The 26589-nt window shown below is 48.5% G+C and overlaps 2 protein-coding genes and 1 pseudogene across 3 annotated transcripts in view; 2 read left to right on the plus strand and 1 right to left on the minus strand.

Moving 5' to 3' along the window:
- The first annotated feature begins 2323 nt into the window (after window positions 1-2323).
- On the plus strand, window positions 2324-4255 carry LOC146175409 (uncharacterized; annotated as a pseudogene).
- A 1461-nt stretch (window positions 4256-5716) lies between these two features.
- On the plus strand, window positions 5717-7803 carry LOC146175410 (uncharacterized). Its single transcript, XM_084580748.1, has one exon. It carries the CDS (start codon window positions 5732-5734, stop codon window positions 7730-7732), a length of 2001 nt encoding a protein of 666 aa, XP_084436874.1. The 5' UTR covers window positions 5717-5731; the 3' UTR covers window positions 7733-7803.
- Window positions 7804-10601: 2798 nt separating this feature from the next.
- LOC146175411 (xaa-Arg dipeptidase-like) overlaps window positions 10602-26589 on the minus strand; it is a 46198-nt gene continuing 30210 nt past the window's right edge. For both annotated transcript variants that reach the window (XM_084581752.1, XM_084581751.1), the window contains exon 7: window positions 10602-10870. In XM_084581752.1, coding sequence (XP_084437878.1) covers window positions 10838-10870 — 33 coding nt within the window. In that variant the 3' untranslated portion in view covers window positions 10602-10837. The remainder of the gene's footprint in view (window positions 10871-26589) is intronic.

The raw sequence follows: 26589 nt of genomic DNA on the forward strand, positions 1-26589 counted from the left end.
TAGTACCTGTTTTGTGGATGGGAACGACCTTCCCCACTTTCCAGTCGTCAGGTATGGTTCCTTCAGACAATGATTGCGTAAACAGTGCACAAAGGATACTGGAGCAAGCTAGTTTAGCGTTCATTAAAATGTTTGAGTTTATATCATCTATGCCGGTAGCGGATGAGTTCTTTATTTTATCAATTATGCATGAAATTCCGCTACTGTTGAAAGTTATGGGTTCCATGGCTGTGGTGATACAAGTGGTAATTCTATTCCGAAAGCAATACTACGACAGCAAAAGCGAGACCTCGGGAGGCCGCAGCTACGCCGTGGAGAGACGTATCTACGGTCTTCTCACAAAAACATCCGCCATGACATTTGAATTCACGTTACCCCTATTCCACGGGTCGCTCCTTTCATGTAGAAGGGTGATATGAGAATTAGCCTAGCAGAATCATTTGCATTCTCGTTACCCCTACGAACGGCACGTCCATACGGCCTAATTGAAGCGTGACTTTATATGTGGGCCGGAAGCTTACGCTCTCGCGTCATACCATTAAAGTATGAGCTTATAAGTGTCACTAATGTAGCACCTTACACTGATAGGACGTGGTAGGGGCATAATGTAGCAGACAGAAGAAACTTCCGCCGTTGCTTTCGTAATTCAGTTAGGGTTAACTAGAGCTAGACTGCAACTGATTTTTTGTTAGAGGTTGTCTCTCTGCAGGCTTGACGGCACGTCCCACACGAGTGACAGTGCTACCAGCAAGCACGGATGTCGGAATGTTCTGCGATGATGTATGCCGTTTGTTTGTGGACTCTGGTCGGCCTAATCATAAATGTCTTTCTTAACAAGCCGTGATTTGTAGCACGTAGGACCTTGGCACTGGAGGCCTGTCCAACACAGTGGCTGGGATCCCCTTTCGTGGTCCTTCCCAAACACGAACACGGTCACCTTTTCTCACAGTGGGTGCAGTGGGTGGGCGGTCGCCCGCCGTACCTCTATGAGATTTCAGGACCCCTGTCAACCCGTGAAGTAGGTGTGTTGGTGTCCGAATGAGGAATAAGTTCAAGTCACTTTATTTTTTACAAGCAATTAGATATTTATAGCTAGCAGTCCAAATTACACTGCATAATATCCAAACAAAAGAAAAACAACGCCATGACACGATAGGGATAAAAAACACTCGGTAAATGACAAGAGGAAAAACCGGCAATGAACAAACACTGCGATAAAAGAAGACTGTGAAGATAAAGCAAGTATTCCAGATATAGTAAGTAGGGGCAAGAGTTACACAGAAAACAGAGCGAAAAATATTAAGAAAGGAATTCTCAAAGCTTCCTTGTTCGTCCTTGTTCGATGAGGTGTCGCAGTCGCAGAATTGATCGCTAGCAGCGGCCGTACAAGATGAGGAAGAAGCGATGAGTTGATCGCGGGCTTGGTGAAAAAAAAATAATTTCCCAGAGCGAGCGGCCGTGGGCCGAGAGACTTCATCTCCTCAGAGCGCACGGCCGCGGGCACGCTGCGGTCTGCCTTTTTATCCCCTCGGCTGGTTGCGCAGCGCCCCATCCTCAAGCATGTGGAAGCATGCTCGGAAGAGCGGGGAGATCCCGTAACTTCCGCTCTATATGTGAGGCATCTTGCGACAGTGTCAAATGCTCGCATTGAAATATGCGTACGGAAATGTGCTGCCGTGACAATCGCAGAGGTTGGAACGAAGTCAAAGATCGGACCACTCAGGGCTGCTTTCGCTAAAGTATCAGCAAACTCATTAAAATGAAGGTTTCATGTGAACAGGAACCCAAACAATCCTGATCGATTGGAAACTAAGAGAGATGAAAAATTTAAACGCGCGAACTGCGACGCATTGACGCAGATAGGGAAATGAACAAAGATAATGAGTCTGTAATTATTAAAGCCTTTGAAAAAAGTTGGGAGCTTGCGCAGGGCAACAGCTACTGCTAGGAGGTCACCCAAATAAATAGGGGTGAAATCTGGAAGTCTGAGACAAAAATACCAGTCAAGGGACTGAGAGGAAATGCCCACACCTGCCTTTACTTCACATTATGAGGCATCAACCTCAATTATAACATGTGAACGAAAGGTCATAAAGTAGTCCTGTAGGATAACATTTAGCAAAGGAAAAAGCAATAATTTGGCATTACATGGACCTCTGCTGTCCCTCACTCTCCACGCGTTCCCTTCTCCTGAGTCTCCTCTCAGCCGGCGCACGGATCGGACGTGCTGCACGACCGTTCCAAGGCATCGCTGTTTCCCATCAGCCGCGCCGCCCCCTAAACGGGCCTCCCGAGACACCACGCGTCTGCAGGGGAGCCCCACCAGTTTTGAAGCCTTCGCCTCGCCACCGCGGTGCCAAGTCTAACAGAGACGAGGCCCGTGTCGGCCCCGGTCGAGGATCCCTCGGCCATGGCTGCTCCAAATCAAGTGACCGGATACGACCCGGAGACCCTACGGATCGTAAACATGGATACGATCCAAACCGAGGATATGGCTCAAACCGAGGCACCTCCACCTACTGAGGAAGAATACCTTCAAGATATGGTCCGCGTCTGGCGCGGACGGAAGAACACGGCGGCGACAACGAGGACTGCCGGTAATTGTGCGGCCGAGCAACAGGCGGCGGCTCACTCCGAGCATGCGCAGGGCGGAAATGCACTGCACACAACCTCGAAGCGCGCCACGCAACTCCGGTGGCGGCCGCAGAACACCCCACGCATCGAAAAGGACGACATGATCGTCGTGCTAAAACCACGAGAGACTCTCGACCTTAAGGAAACTTTCCGTCCTGGACAGGCCGGCGCTGCAATACAGAGCATCCTCGGGGATGATGCAAATGCGGTACTTGCGGTGTGGCCCGTCTGGGAACAAAACGTGCTGGTCTGTGCATTGAAATCAGTGGACGCAGCGGAGAAACTACTCCGGGATATTATGCTGCCGGTCGGGGGACGTCAGCTGCCATTCCGGGGACACCCCAAACTCTCCGGTGAGGTCTGTCAGGGAGTTATGAACGTCTCCCCAGACGAAACAAACGAAACTATCAAAAGAAAACTAAGTGCCGAAGAAAATGTAATATCTGTGCGCAAGCTAGGGGGATCGCCGGTCGCTGTGATAACGTTCGCTGGGACCAAGGTGCCACGGACGGTGCTCTACACCTACGAGCGGCTTCCTGTTCGTCTCTACAAGAAAACTGTACCTGTGTGCCACCGCTGTGGCACAGTGGGTCATCGGGCCGACACCTGCCCGCGACCGCAGCCAGGGCGCTGTGGACGCTGCGGAATACAAGTTCCTGCTGCCACACCTGACGGCCCAGCAGAACACTAGTGCACTCCGAGCTGCCTCCTCTGCGGAGGAGACCACCCAACTGGAGCCCCCGGCTGTGCCGGGCGGTTCCGAAAGGCCATCAAACCAGGCGGCCAGCCCGGATCCAAGCCTAAGCAGTATCCTGCTTCCAAGGTTGGCCAGAAGAAATCGCCATCTTAGAAGCAGAAATCCAAGAAATCTCAAACTGGACCACCTAACACTCCAAATTCCGGGACCATGGCGAGGATCCCGGTCCTCAAGCCCGAGGACTTCCCGCCCTTGGCAACCGCTCAAACACAGGTGAGCAGTTGGAGCAGAGCAGTCTCGGGGCCCCCTCATCTTCGCTCCCCTATTGAAACCGCCCTACAGCAGCAGGTAGACGAACTAAGGCGCCAGAACCAAATTCTAGCGCGCAAAATTCAAGAACTAGAGGCCAAGCAGGTAGGGCCATCCGAGCCCATTGAAACCGAGCCAGAAGACGAGGACGACAGATCATCCGTAACATCCTGCCTAACTAGCGTCTCGCGGCAGTCTGCGGAGACAGTAATTGTATCAGTTCCCACTGCCGGCCACGAGGGCCTCGAGGCCCTGCAACGCCAGACTGAGCAACTAGAGGAGCGAGTGGAAGCCCTCCCGAATCAAATCATGTCGGCAGCCCGCGAGTCCTTCGAGAACATGTTCAAGGCGGCCCTAACGCAAGCACTCCCCGAAATTGTGGCCCATGTCACTGACTCGGTCCTTAAGGCCGTGCAGCCCTGGGTCAGCACCCAAATTAAGAACACTTGCTGCGACTCCCCGCTCCTCAAGCGCAAGATAGCCTCCCGTCAGTCAGCGGAGGAAAACTGTTCAGGACCGGCTCCCTGTGGGTCGGCGCAGTCCCCGACTGGGGCTGCGCCGCCTACCGGCCTGAGCCAGGCCCCTGTCCCTTAAAATAAATACAACAACATGGCTAGCCGACCTAACAGGACAGCAAAAAAATTTGAAAAATTGGAGATCATCCAGTGGAACTGCAGGGGCTTCAGGGCATGGAAAAAGCGGTCACACCTCCAGCTCTACTTGCAGTCCCTGGGTGACATGCCGGCATTCGTTGCCCTGCAGGAGCCCGGCATGGACGCTAAATTCTCAGGCTACAGCACTTTCCAGGGGGGCCAGTCGACGTGCATCCTCGTGAACAAGGCTTATACCGCAGTTCAGGTCGACTTAGACTTGAGCACCGAGCATGAATACACAATGGTCCGGGTGCTGCCTCTCAGACGCCATGACCCGTCAATACATATCCTCAATATATACTGCCCCCCGCGTAAGCCGCGCGTAACTTTCAGTGAAATTTTCGTTCGCGCGATCAAGCTTACAGACAAAGAACCCCTAGTGATCGTTGGAGACTTCAATGCTCCAAGCCTTCACTGGGGCTATCACTTTGAAAAAGCCAGAGGACGTAAGCTGGCAGAGCTCATCTCCACTCTTCGCCTCACGTTGCTCACGGACCCGGCGTACCCCACCCGTGTGGGGAACTCGGTAACCCGTGACACGTGTCCTGACCTCTCTCTTGTTAAAAATACTAGAGACGCTGTATGGGCGAACTTGGGCGATTCTCTAGGCAGCGATCATTGCCTTCTCCGTGTTACACTCCTAGCAAAGGCAGCGCGCAAAAAATGGGGTCAAGCTAAGCTGACCGATTGGCAAAAATTTCGAAAGCAAACAATCCCTCCGGTACTCTTTTCCGGCGGCTACGCGGAGTGGGCTAAACACATAGACGACATTCGGAAACAACACGTCACTACACTACAAACTACCGAAGAGATACCCGCAGTGGACACACACCTCCTGCACTTGTGGGAGGCGCGCCGGAGCTTAACTAAACGGTGGAAAAAGCAGAAGACTAATCGCAAACTACGCATAGCTCAACTCACAGAGCAGGCTGCGTCGCATGCTGCCCAGCTCTCAGATTCAAATTGGATAGCACGCTGCGACGTTGCAGCTAATCAGATGAAGGGGACATGGCGTCTCATCGACCCCTTTCAAACGAGAGGGGAAACGCAAAAGCAGCTCTGCACGGGTACGACGGCGCAGCTCGCGGACACCCTGTGCGACAGATATCTCTGTCGTACGGAGGACTCGAGCACACGTACTCTGGCAAGCCTAATCAAACACTCGATTCTCCTTTTGAGTTGCACGACCTTAGGCGGCCTTAGCTAAAATGCGCCGAGGTACGGCTCCGGGCGGGACCGCATAACAGTGAACATGTTAGCGAACCTCCCCGACTCAGCGTACCTCCATTTGTTAGAATACATGAACCAAATCTGGGAAGGGCGTCCACTCCCTCCCGAATGGAAAACGTCACTTGTGACGTTCATCCCCAAAGCAGGTAAGGCCGTGAATACGGACAACCTGAGGCCTATATCACTCACCTCGTGTGTGGGCAAACTTATGGAGACGCTGGCACGGGATCGCCTCTCTCCATACCTGGAGGGCTTCTTTGCAGCAACCATGTTCGGGTTTCGCCCGCATATGTCCGCGCAGGACATCCTCCTCCAGCTACACAGAGACGTAATACAACCCACAGCTATGCAACGTAATGACAAAGCCATCCTCGCCCTTGATCTGAAGGGGGCTTTTGACAATGTTAAACACAGTAGCATCCTGGCCAACTTGAGCTCAACCAATTGCGGAGCTAGGGCCTACGCGTATGTAAGAGATTTCCTCTCTAAACGCCAGGCCTTTCTTCAGATTGAGGACGAGCAGTATGGCCCTTACGTCATGGGAACACGGGGAACCCCTCAGGGAGCGGTACTATCACCACTTCTGTTCAACATAGCTATGATGCGCCTCCCAAGCCAACTGGCACGGGTGGAAGGAATTCAACATGCATTATATGCAGATGACATTACTATCTGGACCACCGACGGGAGCCTTGGGGAAATGGAGGAGCGCCTTCAGCGGGCCGCTTCCATAGTCGATGCGTATGCTATCGATTGTGGGCTCCAATGTGCTCCAGCCAAATCAGAACTTCTGCATGTTAGAACGAACCCAAAGGATAACACAGCAATACACGTCTCTTTGTCGGGAGGTCCTATCAGAGAGGTAGAGGAGCTCCGGATTCTGGGCCTGTTCATTCACCACAGACTCAGACCGGACTCCACTATTGCAAAACTCAAGAAGGTAGGCGAACAGGTAGGGCGCATGATTCACCGCGTCTCCAACAAGCGGGGCGGTCTGCGGGGCAGGGACGCGCTGCGGCTCGTCCATGCTTTCGTGACTAGCCGGATCCTCTACGCCGTGCCATACCTTCGCACTACTAAGCAACACGATGAGCGAATAGACGCCATCATCCGCAAGGCAACTAAGCGAGCCCTGGATCTCCCGGTGGCTACCTCTAATGCAAAACTCAAGGCTTTGGGGGTGCTCAACTCCTACCAGGAGCTGCGGGAGGCCCATCTCGTGAACCAGTATACGCGGCTCATGCAGACGGCACCCGGGCGTCGCCTGCTTAGCCGCTTACGTATCCAACATGATTGCACTCCAGAGGAGTCGAGTCGTATCCCAGATCTGTGGCGCGATATCCTCTGGGTATCTCCGCTACCCCGTAACATGGACACCGACACGCACGAAAGCAGACGACAAGCGCGGGCTCGGGCGCTTGAGGGGCGGTACGGCTCCCGACCCGGTGTATATTATGTAGACATTGCAGGGCCGTCGCCAACGGGATTTTACACGGCCGCTGTTGTTCACCAAGAAATGCACGTTGATGGACCCTCCTTCCGAGCACAAAATTCAGCGCGAGCCGAGGAAGTAGCGATAGTGCTTGCTGCCGCGGACCCGAATTCAAGGATGATCATAACTGACTCCCGAAAAGCGTGTGTTCATTACTTAGAAGGGGAGATCTCCCCCTTAGCGAGTCGAATTCTAAGGCGGACTGCCACAGCTCCAACGTCAAAGAAAATAATTTGGGCTCCTGGCCACCAGGGCTTACGAGGTAACGAAACCGCTGACGCGGCTGCCCGAGCGCTTACTCACCGGGCTCCTCATCAAAGCTCTTCTGACTCGGAGACAAACCAGCCGCTTCTGCGGTTCAAAGAAATCATAACGTATTATAGCGACAACCACCGCCTTTTCCCGGCTCCTGCAAAGGGGCTGAGTAAGGCGGAGGAACGAACTTTAAGGCGCCTGCAAACAGGTACTCTACTCTGTCCTGCAATCTTAAAACATTATGATCCTAACACGGATGGGCGATGCCCGCACTGTGGAGAGACATGTGATGTCTTCCACATGGTGTGGGCATGTACTCGAAATCCTCACCTCCCCCCTTCCCCTACCCCTTCCCGAGAGGCATGGGAGACTGCCCTCCTCAACTGCTCCACACTGGAGTCTCAACGGGCTCTGGTGAAACGGGCGCGAGACGGGGCCTCGTCATGCGGTGTCCCGGACTAGGGACGCCGACCATGTAGCGGGGCCACTCTGTGGCTCCCAAACTCCAATTAACCAATAAACGTTTCCACCACCACCACCCTTCTCGTGAAGCCTTTCCGACGTGACACGTTCTCCGTATGCCATGCGTTCGTCTTTCACACTCCTCTTGTCGTCTTTCGGCGTCCATCTTGTGTGGCGCTGGCTCCCCACAGCAGCCCTCCAATACGGCACCTCTTTTTGTCTCCTACCTTTCCTTCCCTTACAGATTTCCAGAAAAAAAAACTGATGAACGACATTGTGCCTCTCCTTCCCTCTAAAGAAATGTGTTTTATTTTTATTTAAAATTATGTGGATTGAAAAAGCGGTGTGCGTAGTGGCTATCGCTGCAACACTTACAGCTTTCGCTATATCGCTAGGTTCAAGCCGTGCATAAATCTCCCTCTCCCTCCATTTTTTCCACATTAGTTTATTTTCGTCTTTTTTTTATTCATTTATTTTTTTCTCGTTTCCTACATTTAAGCTTCATGACTTATTTGCAGTCGCTACGGGAATTTTCTTAGAATTCATCACTGCCATCGAGGATAATCCATTTGCCCAAGTGGATATACGCCACACCTATGCAAAGGCAGAACAATATTAATAAACAGTCATACTCAGCGTTAGGTTTTGCGGTAAAATTGAGCATTGGTATCAAAGTATAGATGTGCGCTAAAAAGAAGCATCCCGACCAGCAAACACATTGCTCATCTAGTGAAGGAACCAAACAGCCAAATTAGATACCAAGCTTGGGTTAAACCATGCGTTCTCGCTGAATACGCCGCGCCGAGCCATAGCTTAAATGGCCCAGTTTTAATGCGACAGCATCCCGGCGGAGTAGGTCATAAATATACTTCATTGGTAAATACAGTGATGACGCAATACGGTCACCTGACGCAGCTAAGTCAGTGAAGGCCTCACGTGGTCACGTAATGTAATACATTCAATTCAAACTACTTTAATCGAATTTGTTACTTTACGTCTGTGAATCAGATTGAAACCAGCGGCGGCGTGAACAAATCAGTTTCCTTTGGTGCTGAATTAGAACGTTTCTCGTTCAGCGCAGCTTGTCAACCCACGGGTGCCATTTTGGATTCTCTGGCGCTGGATCCGTGCGCTAACTCGCAAGCATGCAGACAGTCACAGGGCGAGATATCAACCAACAAACTCATTAATGTGCATTAACTTATTTAAAATATCTGATGACATTGTATTCTATATATACTTAAGGAAGAAAGGCAGGGAGGTTAACCGGTAAAAGAAACCGGTTTGCTACCCTACTCTGGTGAAAGGAGTGAGTGCATATAAAAGTAATGTGTAAGAGAGGGATGGGTGAAGTCAGTGTAGTCACATCAAAGCCATATCACGTCTACATCACGTCACAGTCATATCACGTCGAATCACAGCAAAATCACAGCCTATCGATCAGGCCCGTTCCTTTCATGAAGCGGAGCAGTGCCCGGGAGGCCTTCACCGCCGGCGATCGCCGCGGCCATGACCTAGAATCTTTATTTCAGTCGGTGGGCGTCCATCTAGACGCTCCAGCGCACGGCACAAACTGTCCTTCCGCACTGTATATGGGGCACTCACAAATAATGTCGCCTATTATAGTCTCGTTGGACCCGCAGGTTGCACATAAAAGGCTATTTGCCATACCGATCACAAAAGAATATATATATATATATATATATATATATATATATATATATATATATATATATATATATATATATATATATATATATATATATATATATATATATATATATATATGGTTAGTGGTAACTAACTGCCATTGGGTTTTTCTAGCGACTTTCTCGCGTTTTCTTTCGGCTTGTTTGTTGACGAACTGATATAGGGCTTCTGCCAAAGGCTCGTGTGCTGCTATTCGTTTCTATCCAATATATTTGATCAGGGTGGATGTTCGGGCGAGTTCGTTCACCGTCAAGATATACAGCGCTTTCGAGGCAAGGATAAAACAGAGTGGAGGGCACGCGCTGTCCATTCTTTGTTTTGTTCCCGTCTCAAAAGCGCTGTATTTCCTTGACTACCCAATGTCTATCCTCGCACTATTCCAAGTCCCAACACGAATTACAAGCGCGCGCTTCATCAAGGATACTGCCAATCTTTGTCGGAAGAAAGTGGTCGTATTTGCGACCATTCCCAAATAATTAACTATTCATGTCGCAGCAGCTTAAATCTGGACTACTCGGCCAGCGAAGCGTCTCTTATATACTGACAATACCTACCGCTGCGCCCAAAATAATACGACGCCTTTTGTTTCCATAACTAAACCTAAGAGCTGAGTGAAGTTATAACAATCTTTAGTCCGCGTATGCACCAGTGCATCAGCCATACAGGATCAATCTGTTATGCGCAACCTAATCTATGTTAGGGACCTCGGCATAAGACACTGGGTCGCCGAAGCATGCTTTCTAAAGTTACGGTCCCCGACTGTGCGGAATGATTGTGAAACAGATTTGGAGCCGCAACACTGCACAATTATTTTACTATTAATGTTCCAGAATTTGGTTTTGCGAAAGGTGTACTGCACTGGTCTTCAGATATTTCAAATGATATGCTAATGAAGGAATTGAAAGGAAAATCTTGCGATTTACACCCACTTGCTCGTTATTTCAACTGGCAATTTACTCCAGTTATCGTAATTCCTCTTATAGAGGTCATTCTTGGTCTATTTTCCGCAGAGCTCATATATTGCTGAAAAAAAAAAAAAAAACACATTTTCATTGATTGTTGAGCCCTGGAACACAGTTCGGCTTGGTGGGTTTAACTTCCCAAAGCGAGTTAGGCTATGAGAGACACAGAACACCGTTCGTATGAGCCTGGTGTGCATACAATTACGCGTCTGAATTCAAGGCACGTTAATTCTAATGCTTATCCCAATTTGAGGATAAAAGAAACGAAGAGCGTCCAGCTGCATCCAGGTGAGTAACACAGTGGTTCCCAGAGACATCCCCTCAGAACTCCATCGTTCGAACGTGTCGAACAGGTTTGGTTGGAATCCTTTCTGTTCCCAAAAGTGAGCGATGGAGTTAGGCCGCACTCCGTCGGCCTCAAACCCGATCAACTTCAGGCTTCGCTCGGTGATCCACTTGCACAGTACTGCGAGAGAAGAGAGAAAAACGTACTCTCACCAAACCTGCTTGTAGCAGAATGTACCTTGTTCAGGGGAGCCGACAGTGATGTTGTTGAGGCTTTCGATGAGCCAATGTCTTAATGGGCTAGGAACGCGCATATTCGCTATCCCCCCATTCCTTTACATATAGGCTAACAAAGAAATATATTTTTCAGTGTCTAGATGGTTAAGAGAGTGGTAGGGATGACAACTCCCTGTATGCACATTTATATCGGTGATTACGCATGCTTTTATGTATCCAGAAGCTCGGATCCAGAGGCGCATGATAGCCACAGTATAGCCCCATAAAACTCGATATTACTAACCATATACAGATGCCGAAAATAATGGTCAGCGAACTAGAAGCGATTGAACGCTGAAAAAAGTCATCAGCTAAAAACAAAGCTCCTGTCTAGATAGCGTCAGATTACACTCTAAGCGCAGCACAGCATGCATTTTGAGTATCAAACGATTATGTATTGTGCTCCAGTGACGTGCGCCTCACCGATTAAAGATTTGACGGACACTCGTTGAAGCTTCAACCAAGAAAACTCGCGGTGATATATAGACAGAAACCTCAAAGCACGTTACATGTGATGGAAATGGAGCGCTGCTTTTTGTCGGAGGTTAACTGACTCGTTATATAGTCGCAGCGAATGTTATAAAATATAACGAATAGTTCCTATGAACGACACTTTATAGATATGTGGTCACATGTCTGGGTACACTGATTATGCTCGGATTTCGCCCAAACACGCCGCATAAACTTGTTTTATGTGATCTTCAATAGAGAACGTTAGGTATTCGGACTGTTCGACACTGCTGCGGTTAATTCCAACCAGTCAGACAATCTTACAAGTGTCCACAAAAATTTCATTACACATATTTAATGTATCAAATACTGGATTCCTTTATTCCACTCAGAATGACTATTTGGCCTTCGTTTTGGAAGAGGAGTTTGGTAGGAACGTAGACATGCGTAGAGTGCATATTTTGGCAGCGTAAAATTAAAGACAGGACTAAAGGAGAAAGACAAGGGACAAACGCCGACAAACGGTAAGGTAGACATGCGTTATCGGCGACGGTGAAAACGAAGGTATCGTGTGAAAGTTTCCCCGTGACAACCTGACGGCATACTTGCGCAAGGGACTGGATGGAAGTTCTTTGTCGGCTTGAGTAACTTATTCCTATCCGCTCCATCACTCGCCCTTTGTCATAATTTCCTAACATATAACTCAGTACGACTGAAAACTACGCTTAATTGTTTTCCAAATTCGACGTGATTGAGAGTAACGATTCAGACTCATTAATCCCCACAAGTCGACGGTCATTGGTCACTTTAGAAAACAGCCAATAGTAGGGTTACTTACTCCAGAACAGAATGAATGCAATGCAGTTGGCGACTGAAATTCACATAAAGAGTTTCATGCGACACTGCTTATGATCACAGAAAGGTAAGTGGTTCGCTCACAAAAGCATTTCACAGAGGTGCATAAAAACGTTACAAAGGAAGAGCAGATCGACATCATCATCCTCACTGCGCATGTGCCGAGCTAGGGTGGTGAACGCGATACTTGTTTTCCTTGCCAACTTTCCGATACAATTGTGCTCTTGCTGAATCTGAGGAAGGTAACCAATCTAGAAGCACCATGTGTTTTGCAAACGACGGCTCGACTAAGTCAAACTACGCAGAGAATACACAGCCTCACAAGTTCAGTTCTTGGAACCTTTCTCGACTTAAACATTTTGGTTTTTGGTTTTTACTTCTCGGCGCACGTAGGGTGGGGCCAGTGCAACAATTTAGCACATCGCGAAACATCGATGGATTTTATTTCGCTTCCAGAAGAGGGTCAAAATTTAATCACACTCTCAAGACATGCGGCCATGTCAGGTTAACAGCGCGAGCAATTTCGCAAGTGATTGCCCAGCTAACATCATATTAAGAAATTGTCACAACAAAACGTTGCTGAGGAAATTAAAGGACTTTGCGGGTAGTTAATGCGAAAGCCTAGATAACCCATTGTATCTCAAATATTCTATATATCTAATTTATAGATAAAAAGATTCAATTTAAATAATTTCAATTATTTCCAAAAGTTACTTATCTCAAAGGTCCGAGATCAGGGGATTGCCTTTTCTCCTCTTTGTCATCTACCAGCCGTAACAGGCAGTCGACACTATGTATCTACCCAAACTACATCATCATCATCATCATACTGACTATACTCACTGCAGGGCGAAGGCCTCTCCCATATTTCTCCACTTAACCCGGTTCTGTGCTAGCTGTATCCACTTGACCCCTGCGAACTTCTTAACCTCATCCGCCCACCTAACTTTCTGCCGCCCCCTGCTACGCTATCTTTCCCTTGGAATCCAGTTTGTTACCCTAAGCGACCATCGGTTATGCTTTCTTCGCACTACATGTCCCGCATTTCTTCTTCTTAATTTCCACTAGAATGTCGGTAACCTGAGTTATTTCTCTGACCCACTCTGCACGCTTCCTATCTCTTAATGTTACCCCTACCATTTTTCGTTCCATAGCCCTCTTGGTTGTCCTCAACTTAAGTAGAGCTCTCTTGGTTAGCCTCCACGTTTCAGCCCCATAGGTGAGTACAGGTAAGATGCAACTGTTGTATACTTTCCTCTTGAGCGATACCGGTAAGCTGCTAGTCATAATCTGCGAGTGCTTGCCAAATGCGCTCCATCCCAATCTTATTCTTCTTGTTATTTCCTTTTCATGGTCCGGATCTGCGGTTGCTACCTGTCCTAGATAGACATATTCGCCTACTACTTCCAGTACCTCGTTACCTAATGTAAACTGCTGTTCCTTTCCGAGGCTGTTCCGAGGCCCAAACTACAATTCGCTTCAATTATCTGTTTCTACTAATTGCGTAGGTTGCTATTTCTAGGTGGTCTTACGATGCCCCGCGTTTCTCACGATGCCAGGGTTTTCCCACGTGAAGCCCTCAATGATTTCGAATTGTAGACGATGTAGACGATGATGACGATTGAATATTCCGTATTCATGGCAGGTGGCCCAGGCACAGAGCGACTAAACATAAGTGTTTCTGTTATTAAGGCAAAGCTTATCACCCGAAAATATGCGGCTAAACATGAATACCACGAAGAAAAGGACGAAGAAAAAAAAAAGGAGAGGCTAATATAAAGTTCGAGGGCATCGTCATAGAATAGATACGGAGGTTAAAGGAGAAAGCAAGCGAAATATGTGATTGTCACACGGTGGTTCGCTTGGTGAACAAATTTGAAAACTTTTCAGAGCGCTCCGCTAGTTCAACTTCTCAGCGTTCATGAGGCTGTAACTTAATGTGCCCACAACCATATCGCTTTTACATATATTAACCACTAATACTAAGAATTTTGAAATGGAAATTAATTCGCGTAGATCAGGGGTATACTAGTTTTCGACATATAACAAGGCATAAAATACCAGACTCATTTATCTTTCCAAATTTCTAGTCGCCACACAAGTGCTAATTAATTCTGCGAAGCTATACTGACTTCAGTCTTTAAACGATCGACTGTTATAAAAGAAAGCGTTTTGGAACGTAATTGCTCGTGCAACCACTCCTTTTTGCACATAACATTTTTTTCGCCGAGTTTCCCGTCAGGTAAAAATGCGTCTTTCCTAAGTTCTCGTAGCCCTTATTACATCATCAGCGATAAAGCACCTTTCTGGAGGTATTAGTTTAATTATCAGTAAATGAATTTCTCATTATGCATTGTTTAATAAACTGAAAAATCTTTTATTACTAGACGTATGCTTAAACCAGTTTGCGTTGCTGTGTTGTTAGCGACTGGCAATAAATGTCTCCTGCGAAAAGCTCAAAAGTGTACTTACGGGCAGTGAGGATAAACGAAATTATTTCCCACAGCATCCTGAAGCAGAAAAAAAAAAAAAAGCAAGGCGAGAAAATTATTTTATTTTTGCTGTTGAATGTGGTTCGCGGCGGTGACTTTGTAAGACTGCATTGCTTCCTCCAAGCGCGCCCATAATGAACGTGTAGGATGCCTCTCATTAGAAAATAAAATAAATCCGCTTAACTTGAGCTAGCTGGGGGAGTAGTATAGGCCCCGTGAAAACCGACGGACGAGCGGAGCCGGCCGCGTCGTCTGCTAGCTGCGTGTATCTATGCAATCATAGCGTCATGAAATCGTTTTCCCACGGCGCTTGCATCGTTGCATAAACAGCATCCGCTGTCAGTGCACTGTGGCACAAACTAAAGTGAATCTCCAGCAATAGCTTTCTTTGGTAAATGTTCGAAAGCTATTAAAGACGTGCTGTAGGATGGTATTTACTCGTCCCAGCTCAGCAAGCAATACGGCTTAGAGCTTATCTGTTTGACTTCCCTTCGCGTTACAAACCACTTGCAATTCCTGTCTTATATTCCAATATGAAAGCACTTGAAAGAACACCGGTGTATCATTGGAAATTTTCTAACGATCGCTACCATTCCCTTTTGGTTACCAAAAACATAATAATTTGGTTACTTCGTAAAACTGTAATAGTTTATTCATTTAGCGAAGTGCTATATATTTTTGCGGCTCTTAATTTTTCGGTCATTTCATAGGCCCTGGGTGCAAAGGACGGATATGATGGTTTCTGGGATATGGTTTCCCAGATGAATGGATGAAGGCTAGTCTCATAGAGGACAGGGTGATGAAACAGAAGAGCACAGAATGCTCGAGATTGGCACAGGGAGCAGGAGAGCCTACAGAAGGAGTCAGAAAGTATATTAAAAAGAGAAAGACGGGCAAGCATCCTCGTAGATTGTTTGAATTATAAGAAATATGTGGACTTCGTTAACGACAGAAGTGGAATGCAGACGCGGTATCATCATCATCATCATCATCAGCCTGATTATACCCACTGCAGGGCGAAGGCCTCTCCCATATCTCTCCACTTAACCCGGTTCTGTGCTAGCTGCATCCACTTGACCCCTGCGAACTTCTTAATCTCATCCGCCCACCTAACTTTCTGCCGCCCCCTGCTACGCTTTCCTTCCCTTGGAATCCAGTTTGTTACCCTCAGCGACCATCGGTTATCCTCTCTTTGCACTACATGTCCTGCCCATGTCCATTTCTTCTTCTTAATTTCCACTAGAATGTCGTTGAGTTATTTCTCTGACCCACTCTGCACGCTTTCTATCTCTTAATGTTACCCCTACCATTTTTCGTTCCATAGCCCTCTGGGTTGTCCTCAACTTAAGTAGAACTCTCTTGGTTAGCCTCCACGTTTCAGCCCCATAGGTGAGTACAGGCAAGATGCAACTGTTGTATAGTTTCCTCTTGAGCGATACCGGTAAGCTGCTAGTCATAATCTGCGAGTGCTTGCCAAATGCGCTCCATCCCAATCTTATTCTTCTTGTTATTTCCTTTTCATGGTCCGGATCTGCGGTTACTACCTGTCCTAAGTAGATATATTCGCCTACTACTTCCAGTATTTCGCTACCTAATGTAAACTCCTGTTCCTTCCCGAGGCTGTTGAACATTACCTTAGTCTTCTGCATATTGATTTTCAAGCCTACCTTTCTACTTTTCCTGTCTAGGTCATCAATCATTATTTGCAGTTCATCTCCCGAGTTGCTTAGCAAGGCAATGTCATCAGCAAATCGCAGATTACTGATGCAAATCGCAGACGCGGTATACGTTGGGGCTTAATTTTTTTTATTTTCCTGACTGCGTTTCTGTAGGCCAACCTCTCGTACCACGCTGTAGGGTATTGATGAAGAGGATTTCCCCTGATGGGACTGGGACAGGTAGGTCACCGCCGCTTGCGGCGGGGGCTAGCCTGCCACCGAATTTTTATCTGTTGTAGGCCGTCATTGCACCAGCCACCGCTTCGGTGGTGGACGACGGCTGTTGCTGCGGCGCGCGTCTTTCTTTCTCTCTTCCTTTTCTTTCTTCTCTATTTTCTCTTCTGTCTGCACGAGGCAGCGGAGGTGGCTCAGCTACAGAGCCAGTCCCGTGCATCTTCTTTTTCTTCTTACAGCCACAACAACAACAACGCTGTAGGGTATGACTTTGGAATCAAAAGTGCCCGAGGGCGTGAAAACTGCGTGCTGGCCGATGAGATAGATTATTCATTCGGAACAATGCGTTTCGGATTGCCCATCATGTGACGACTGAGGGTGGGGACGCAGGACGCTATATGAGCACGCGCTATTAAAGATCGAATATTTATATATGAATATTACGACACTTTCGGATCACAAATATTACGAGAGATAAAAAGGTTAAACAAAAATCTGTATTATCCTGATATACACGCGTCTCTCAGAACGCCGGCCCCAGTTTTAAACAGATTGATTTATAGGAAGGGAAAGGCGCGGTAGCTGTCACTTGTTTTCTGTGGACACCTCAACCGCGACGTAAGGGAAGGGAGGAAGGTGTGAGTGAAAGTGGAAAGAGGGAAAGAGGAGCCGTAGTGGAGGGCTACGGAGTAATTTCGACCCCCTGGGGATCTTTAACGTCCGCTGACATCGCACAGCACACGGACGCCTCTTCGTTTCGCCTCCATCGAAATGCAGCAGCCGAGGTCGGGTTCGAACCCAGGTACTCCGGCACAGTGGTCGGGCGTCTTACCACTGCACCACCCCGGCGGGGCCCGGCCCCAGTTTTAACGCACGAACGTCGGTATATAAATCAGAGAGAAAAAAAACTGAGGGTCTCTCAGACGTCTCTTTAGAGGAGAATGGCGAAAGCCTATCCTTCCGCTTCTATCATTTGCCTCTTATCGGCATTCATTGCAGTGCTATGTATAATTATAATTGGTGTACAGAAAAGGAACGTCGCAGTATTTTTCACTTTCTCCGGCAAGTGTGTTAGGACGGTACACCATCGCTCCTCTCGCGTAGCGTTCCTTGGCGCGTTCCAGTATAAGATTTCAGATGACAGGAACGCCAGACAAAGAACTAATATCGCGAAATCTCGCGAAGTATGAGAGATCTCGCGCACAATTCTCGGGCGTGGGATTTCGTTCCATGAGCCTAGAAAGGCTTTCGCCTTAAAAATTGGAGGAGACACTTTTGATCACTAAAGTGCGTTGTGATACAGCGCAGAGGAAGCGCCTCCAGCGGATTTGACGTGCACGAACTTTCAGGACTTTTTCCCCGTCGCGCTGGGCCTTTTAGGTTTTTTGAAGCGAAAAGCTTCACTAGGCTAGTCACAGAGTCTCGCGTATGCCGTGGTCTCAGCGCATGCGCCGAACCGAGTGACGTCACAGGAGAGGCGCGGGTTGTCGGAGCCGCCGCTGCCGCTCGCTCCACTACTGGCCGCATATATAGAAGCGCTTTGAGAGGTAACGCAGACAGTCGACATGGAAAACGATGCTGAAGTAGCGGCTTTGAAATTAGGTAAGAACGCGAAACGCAGGGCTCAACGAGCTGCTGAAACGCCGGAAGAGTGGGAGGCTCGCGCTGCTAAACGGCGACAGGGGGAGGCCGAACTTCGCCAGGGCGCAGTACAGATGTTGCGCAGAAATGAAGAGCGGAATGAAAGGAAGGCTCCGGGAGAAACGAGTGACGGAGACCACTAAGGAAGGAGGAGCGCATAGCGAAACGGCGACGGCGAGAGTCTCAAAAGCGGCTATCAGCCGTGCGTACCACCAGTTTAAGCAGCCAGCAGAGTGACATCGACGACGCTTTTCGCTTCTGATATCCAGGCTTAACCAAGCTAAGCCGCCACCAATTTTTTTCCTATGGCGCTACCGCTCTCACCCCACGACTCCTTGCGCCGCCGCCTTGTCCTATGACATCACGTTGTTAAGATGCGCCATGACGTCAGCGGCGGCGGTCTCCAAGGAAACCGCATTAATGTGACGCTAGACAAGGTGAACTATGGTAAGTTTCTCACGTGCCCTGCGTAGCTTCTTGTCAACGCGCTTGCCTAGCGGTAGGAGGTTTAGGAGTTCGATTTTCGCTATAGCGCAATTTTATGCGAAGCATATTGCTAGAGCCCTTCGTGACCACAGCCCTTCGTGACGGTTACACGCCGTGCAAAGAATGTGGAATGCTACGTCACACCACGTGATACGCTGACGTCATGACAGAGGAGAGACGGGATATAAAAGATAGCCTAATCTCGTATAAAGAGGTTACAGAGCACTATAAACTAAGCAGAAGGGTCTATCCGCCGCCAGACCGTTCCCTCGGAAACGGGGAGGCAATTGCATGGAGGAGACTACAAGGGGGCAATCATATTAGTCCCTTTTGGGTATATGCCATAATTTCAAAAGATGAAAATGATCTACATTGCATAACATGTGGGAGATGGGGCACTCTAGATCATATTATTTGGGAATGTAACAACAGCCCAGGAGCTAAAGAAAATATAGAGACGCCTGGGAGACCCTGCTGCGAAGCGAGGACCCCACTCAGCAGCAGCAAGCCATCCGCCTGGCGGCTGAGGCCGTGAAGCAACAATGCATATTCACCAAACCTCAGTTTGCGAGGCTCCTGAGTAAGGCTCCATCAGGCCTGCGTGCCGGGGAGTCCGAAGCGGAGCTTCTTCTCGGTGGAAATAAAGGTTTTCAACAACAACAACGGGGGACCGGCTCGCGCCGTCGGCTGCGGTTGCACGCCGTGCGGACCACGTGGTATGGTGACGTCACACCACGTGATACGCTTACGTCACGACAGAGGAGAGACGGGGACTGGCTCGCGCTGTCGGCTGCGGTTGCACGCTGTGCGGACCACGTGGTATGGCGCAGGTTTATATATAAAGGGGAGACGATTGCGCTCGCCTCCAGTAGACCCTCACAAAAGGTGGCGATGCCTCCAGGGAGTGCAGCCGAGCGGTGGAATGAAAAGCGAAGGCTGCGGCGTGCTGCAGAGAGCCCAGAAGAGCGGGAAGAGCGTTTGGCCAAGGAGCGTGCTCGGCATGCGGCTCGGCGACAACGATGCTCCACTGATACGAGCAACGCTTCCACTAGTATGGACAGTGAGTCTAGTAGTACGTCGACACGTTTGGAGCGTTGGAATGAATACCTCTAGGCGACGGAACCGTGCCATGGAACCATGGAAAGCCGAGTTTAGCAATCAATATGCTTCGCATCTGACCAGGCTTAACCAAGCTAAGCCTCGGCCATTTTTTTGTAGCGATATCGCCAGGCTTTCGCCTCTTCGCAGTCACCGCACTTTGAGCCGTGGCCTCACTGTGACATCACAGCACGGCCCTGGATTATCCAGCAACTCGGCTCGTCACGGTCGCCGCACAGCCATCGCTCCTGCCTTTGGAGCCATTGGTAAAGTCCGCCGTTGGGCGCTCGCTGCAGCCTTTGTGTGACGTCACACCCCGCGCTCCGCAACTGTAAACGACGTTAATCTCTGGATGAACAATGGCAGCGATGGCAGCATAGAGGAACGCCTACAGGCGGCGGCGGACACCATTGTGTCCTACGCGGCCGAAAGGGGTCTTGCGTGCTCTCCGCAAAAATCAAAACTTTTCATATATAATCCAAAATCAATGAGGTGCAAGGGCGACTTTAAAGTAGAAATTAAGGTCGACGGCAAAACCGTACCAAACGTCCAGCAAATCAGAATCCTCGGACTTTTTATTTAAGAGGACGAGTATAACGACGGAACGATAAAAAAACTCACTACCTACGCGACGCAAGCAACAGGGATATTTAGGAGGATTGCATTTAAAGGCAGAGGCCTCAAAGGGAGAAGCCTCTTAAGACTGATGCAGGCATATATAATAGGCCGAATATGCTATGCCACACCGTTCCTCAACATCAGGACCAATAAAAAATATAAGATAGATGCGCTCATCAGGCGTTGCGTCAAGAGGGCGCAGGGTCTACCCATCTCCTCTTCTACGGAACGCTTGATAAAAATGGGAGTGCATAATAGCTGGACGGAACTTGCTGAAGCGGTGAGAATCGCCCACATGAGAGATTAAGTAGGTAGAGCACGGGTCGAACCATCTTAGAATGGGTGGGTCGAAAAATAAATAGGGGCACTGCCGACAAGGTTGCCCTACCGCCACAATGTCGCGAGAACATCATTGTCCGTCCTCTCCCCCGCATCATGCACCCAGAATACCACAAGGAGAAACGGGAGAAGAGAGCAGAACTGGTTAAAAGAGCAAAAGAATTCAGAGTAAAAGAAGTCGCCTACGTAGACATTGCAAGCGGCGGATCAGGGGCGGCAGTCGCCGCGGTAGTCGATGGTAGCGGCGCACCAGTCGTCTCCGCCACCATCTGAAGCAGAAACATAGATACGGCTGAAGAGGTTGCAATAGCGCTCGCTTGCGTCGGAACGAAGGCTAGATTGATCTTTAGCGACAGTAAAACTGCTCTCTGGAATATCGGAAAAGGCAGGGGCTCGCAAAAAGACGCCCGAATTCTAACAGCTGCAGCTAAAATCGATCGCAAAATCATCATATTTTGGGTCCCAGCACACACGTCCGTTCCCGGCAACGAGGCGGCCCATGATTTAAACCGAGATCTTTACTTCCGGGCACACGCGGAGCCGCCCGACTGCCAGGCGATGGACGAACGTTTGCAAACCTATAAGGAAATAATCGAAAATTATAGATTAGGAAGACGTCTGATGCCGCCACCGGATCCTAGCTTAAATAATAAAGAGGTCATAGCCTGGCGGCGATTACAAGCCGGAAATTTCCCGAACCCTGTCTGGTTGTTTCAAACCCAGATAGATGACAGAAAAAATGATAAACGTAAAGCCTGCGAAGCGAGGGGGACCCTCGACCATATACTTCGGGAATGCCCTAAGTCTTCGGGCGCTAGGAACAACATTAAAAGTAGAGAAGCCTGGGTAACCCTGCTGCGAAGCAACATCCCCGCTAACCAGAAAAAAGCCGTCCGCCTGGCGGCTGAGGCCGCGAATAAGCAATGTATATTCGCCAGTCCTTAGTCGCGGAGGTTCCAGCCCCCGTTCCTCAGGCTTGCGTGCCAGGAGCGGGGAGTAGAAGGCCTCCTAAATCGATGGAAATTAAAGTTTTAATCAATCAATCAATGAATCCGCAGCTGTGATAACCAGGAGTATGGCAGGAGAGTGCTCGCGTCTCGGCAGCCATAGCTGAGGCCGCATTATGTATGGTGACAAGTCGGCCAGCGGGGCGGGAGTTGTTGTGGCTGTAAGAAGAATGAAACGAAATGCACGGGCCTGCTACTGGCTCTGTAGCTGAGCCACCTCCGCTGCCTCGTGAAGACAGCAGAGAAAATAGAGAAGGAAGAAACGGAAGAGGGAGAGAAAGACGCGCGCCGCAACAACAGCCGTCGTCCACCACAGAAGCGGTGGCGGGTGCAATGACGGCCTACAAGAGATAAAAATTCGGTGGCAGGCTAGCCCCCGCCGCAAGCGGCGGTGACCTACCTGCCCCAGCCCCATCAGGGGAGGTGGTGAAGGGCGGCTGTTCCTGGCCCTACGGGGCTGGGATGGTAGGTCAACGCCGTTTGCGGCGGGGGCTAGCCAGCCACCAATTTTTATCTGTTGTAGGCCGTCATTGCACCCGCCACTGCTTCGGTGGTGGATGACGGCTGTTGTCGCAGCGCGCGTCTTCTCTATTTCCTTTTCTGTCCGCCCCGCCGGGGTGGTGCAGTGGTAAGACGCCCGACTACTGTGCCGGAGTACCCGGGTTCGAACTCGATCTCGGCGGCTGCGTTTCGATGGAGGCGAAACGAAGAGGCGTCCGTGTGCTGTTGTCAGCGCACGTTAAAGATCCCCAGGTGGTCGAAATTAGTCGTTAGCCCTCCACTAAGGCTCCTCTTTCTCTCTTTCCACTTTCACTCCCACCTTCCTTCCTTCCCTTACAGCGCGGTTGAGGCCGCCTCCATCGAAACGCAGCCGCCGAGGTCGGGTTCGAACCCGACTGCGTATTTGGGTTTGCTCGGTACGGTGGCTCCGCAAGGGACAAAACGACAGAAGAGACGAAGAAAGCGGGCTGTTCCGACTAGCATCTACCGCCCCCAGGAGCCGAGCAGCCTAGCGATTAACGGCGCATGCTTTTTCAATTGGCGTCATGTTGGACGCGGCACTAGCTTGAGAAAGCCTATACTACTACTACTACTATTACTACTACTACTACTATTATTATTATTATTATTATTAGTAGTAGTAGTAGTAGTATAGAGGAAGACTCGTTTCACGAAGTTGGCACTGAATTTTCTGTAGGTAACGGCCAAATTAACTGGCTAAATATTATCTTCCCAGTTTTAATTAATAATGATAATAATATTAATTGGTTCACAGGAAGGGAAAGGCGCAGTATCTGTCACACTTGTGTCTGTGGACACCAAGAGATGAAGGTGTCCACAGACACAAGTGTGACAGATACTGCGCCTTTCCCTTCCTGTGAACCAATCATTATTATTATGATTAATTAAAACTGTGAAGATAATATTTAGCCAGTTAATTCGGCCGTTAACTAGACAATTCAGTGTCAACTTCGTGAAACGAGTCTTCCTCTATACTACTACTACTACTACTACTACTACTAATGATAATAATAATAATAATAATAATAATAATAATAATAATAATTAGCAGAGAAATATTACTGTGTATTATTATTATTATTATTATTATTATTATTATTATTATTATTATTATTATTATTATTATTATTATTATTATTATTATTATTATTATTTAGTAGTAGTAGTAGTAGTAGTAATAGTATTATAGGCTCTCTCAAGCTAGTGCCGCGTTAGTCTAGGTGGTGTTGGTCCAACGCGACACCCATTAAAAAGCGTGCGCCGCTAATCGCTAGGCTGCTCGGCTCCTGGGGGCGGTAGATGCTGGTCGGAACAGCCCGTTTTCTTCGTCTCTTCTGTTGCTTGGTCCCTTGCGGAGCCACCGTACCGAGCAAACCCAAATACGCAACCCGACTACTGTGCCGGAGTACCCGGGTTCGAACCCGACCTCGGCGGCTGCGTTTCGATGGAGGCGAAACGAAGAGGCGTCGTGTGCTGTGCGATGTCAGCGCACGTTAAAGATCCCCAGGTGGTTGAAATTACTCCGTAGCCCCCCACTACGGCTCCTCTTTCTCTCTTTCCCCTTTCACTCCCACCTTCCTCCCTTCCCTTACGGCGCGGTTGCGGTGTCCACAGAAAAACAAGTGAGACCGTTACCGTGCCTTTCCCTTCCTATAAATAAATCATGCCCCACAGAAAACAAGTGAGAGAGTTACCACGCCTTTCCCTTTCTATAAACCAATCAGTAATCAATCTTTTCTGTCCGCACGAGGCAGCGGAGGTGGCTCAGCTAGAGAGCCAGTAGCAGACCCTTGCATTTTCTTTTCGTTCTTCCTACAGTAACAACAACAAGTCGGCCAGCCTGAAGGAACTAGGGATTGCCGTAGAAATGAAGTGTCTAACTACACGTAATGAGATGTCTAACTACAAGCGAATCCTAAGCGTAGCCGGGTGTCTGTAGCTATCGCTACTCGACTAGGTTTAACCAGAGCTCGACCACAGCCAATTTTTCTTAAAGGATAAATAGTACGGTGTCGGAGGAAGCGTCAAAGAAAGGCGCATGATGATTGACAGATAGTGTGATAGGTTTTAAGGCGAAAGCCTTTAATGGCTGATACTCGCGGCCATGACCTTGTCCGTCAAGCCACGAGAAGTGTCACACTTCTTCGCGAGATTCTGCGAGAAGAGAAACTAGTTGGTATACCGAGAAAAGAACGGTACCATAAGATAGAGCATCAAGGAAAGGTGTGCCTGTGACAAAATGGTAGATTTGGTTTGATTAGGTATATATTTAGAGCCGGTAAAAATAATAATTGGTTCACAAAAAAGGAAAGGTGCATTGTCATGCACACCTGCTCTGCAGACACCTTAACCGTTCCGTAAATGAGGGAAGGAAGATAGGAGTGAACGCGGAAAAAGTGAGAGGTATGCCGTAGTGGAGGGCTCCGTAGTTTTTTTCGATTACCTGGTGATCTCTAACGTGCACTGACATCACACAGCACACAGACACCTCTTCCCATCGAAATTTAATTAGCGCCAGTCAAACGGTTAACGGGAAAGGGAAAGCCTTGGGCACAGTAGTCGACCGCCCTAACTACTGAACCACAACGGCGGGGTCGTGGCTCAGCCATCAGGCTGAAAATTCACGCGTTCAATCAGGAAAGGGTGCATGCATTGTCATAATTAATATGCTCTTGTCTTCATGTGAATTTCGAGAAATCAATAGTGTCATCAGGACGTCGAACATCCATCCACGAAAATCCAGATACTTGTCCCGTAGCCACATTTAAATCTACGATGTTTTTATAGCAAGAACCTGATGAGGGCCCTAGCTGATAGTCTTAACTGCGCAAAGCTGAGGGATTGTAGGTAAGTCCACCGAAGCACGGATGGTTCAGCACTATTCTGGTACTCCACTTCGGCGCTTTTGTTAAGTCTGAAGTCTTACAATGTTGTACCATTATTGCAATACCAGCGTGAAATACTAACAAATGTAAGCAGTTCACCAGCAATGTGCATGCGTAATGCAATTATAGTAATTATGCGACCCTCAAACTGTCAGATGCAACAGAAAGTGGTTTGGTGTGTTAACATCTCAAAACGCCTTAGGATCTGAAGGACGCCGTAGCGGAAGACTCTAAATAATGGCCCCTCGAGGGTATTTACCATGCACTGACATCGCACAGTACACTGCCGCTTTGCGTTTAGTTTGCAACGAAGCAAGGCCTCCGCGGCGAGGTACTAACCCCGGCTCAGTATTCGACCGCCTTAATTCCACTGAGACACCACAGCGGGGCCTGTCCATGAAGTTAATTCTACAGGAGGTGCTTTTCAAGGCATGATATCGTGGCGAATTTCTCGACAAATATGCCTCGCAGCGAACGGCTTCTTCTGTGAGACCTGTTAATCAATAACGAAAGGCAATACCAACCGGAACAGGTCGCATGAGCTCTTTGTCCACTCACTGATGCTGCGTTGTTGCACCTTCTTCTGCTACTTCTTCGGTAGGCATACGGTACATACCCACACTGGAGGATAAGCCAGGGTTAGTGCAGACACACCAGAGGAATAATTCATCCTGACGAGTGGTACCGCGCATGAATTGGGAATTAGGAATCGATGTTGGTGAATATGTTTTGAAAAAATAAATTGCACTAGCCAGAAGGCGCTTATGGATAGTGATTTGGAGAAATGGTTTAAAAAGATGTGGTATAATATTTTGTTCGCAGTCTTGGTGAGTACACACATTGACGAAGTCTTGATTAAATATATCTAACCACGTTATGAAGCGTCCACTACAAGACCAGTTAAGCGCACATTCGCCAGGCCTCTTCCACTTGAATACTTTGTTTGAAAGGGCTGTCGATATAGCGTTTTTTCTTTTTTTTTTTTTTCAATGGCTTCAAACCCTGACGCCCAATGGACTGGAATTATATCGTGCTAGGAAAACTGGACATCCTGTACACGCAACGCCTGGTGTCATCGACGGTACCGGAATCATGGAAGAACGCAAACATTATCTGAATTCTTCATAAAGGGACGCAAACATTATCTGAATTCTTCATAAAGGGACGCTATGAATGGAAAAATTAGACCAATCAGCTTACTATCTGTTACGTATAAGGTATTTACTAAGGTAATCGGTAATACAATCAGGACAACCTTAGACTTCAATCAAGCGAAAGTTCAAGCAGGTTTTCGGAAAGGGTACTCTACTATCGATCATATCCATACCATCAACCAGGT

This window comes from Amblyomma maculatum, chromosome 10, assembly GCF_055883805.1.
Source record: "Amblyomma maculatum isolate TAMU_Amacu chromosome 10, ASM5588380v1, whole genome shotgun sequence".
Lineage (NCBI taxonomy): Eukaryota > Metazoa > Arthropoda > Arachnida > Ixodida > Ixodidae > Amblyomma > Amblyomma maculatum.

Bases quoted from the DNA above. Each gene is read 5' to 3' on its own strand.
- LOC146175410 (XM_084580748.1), top strand. From the start codon at position 5,732: ATGGAGACGCTGGCACGGGATCGCCTCTCTCCATACCTGGAGGGCTTC.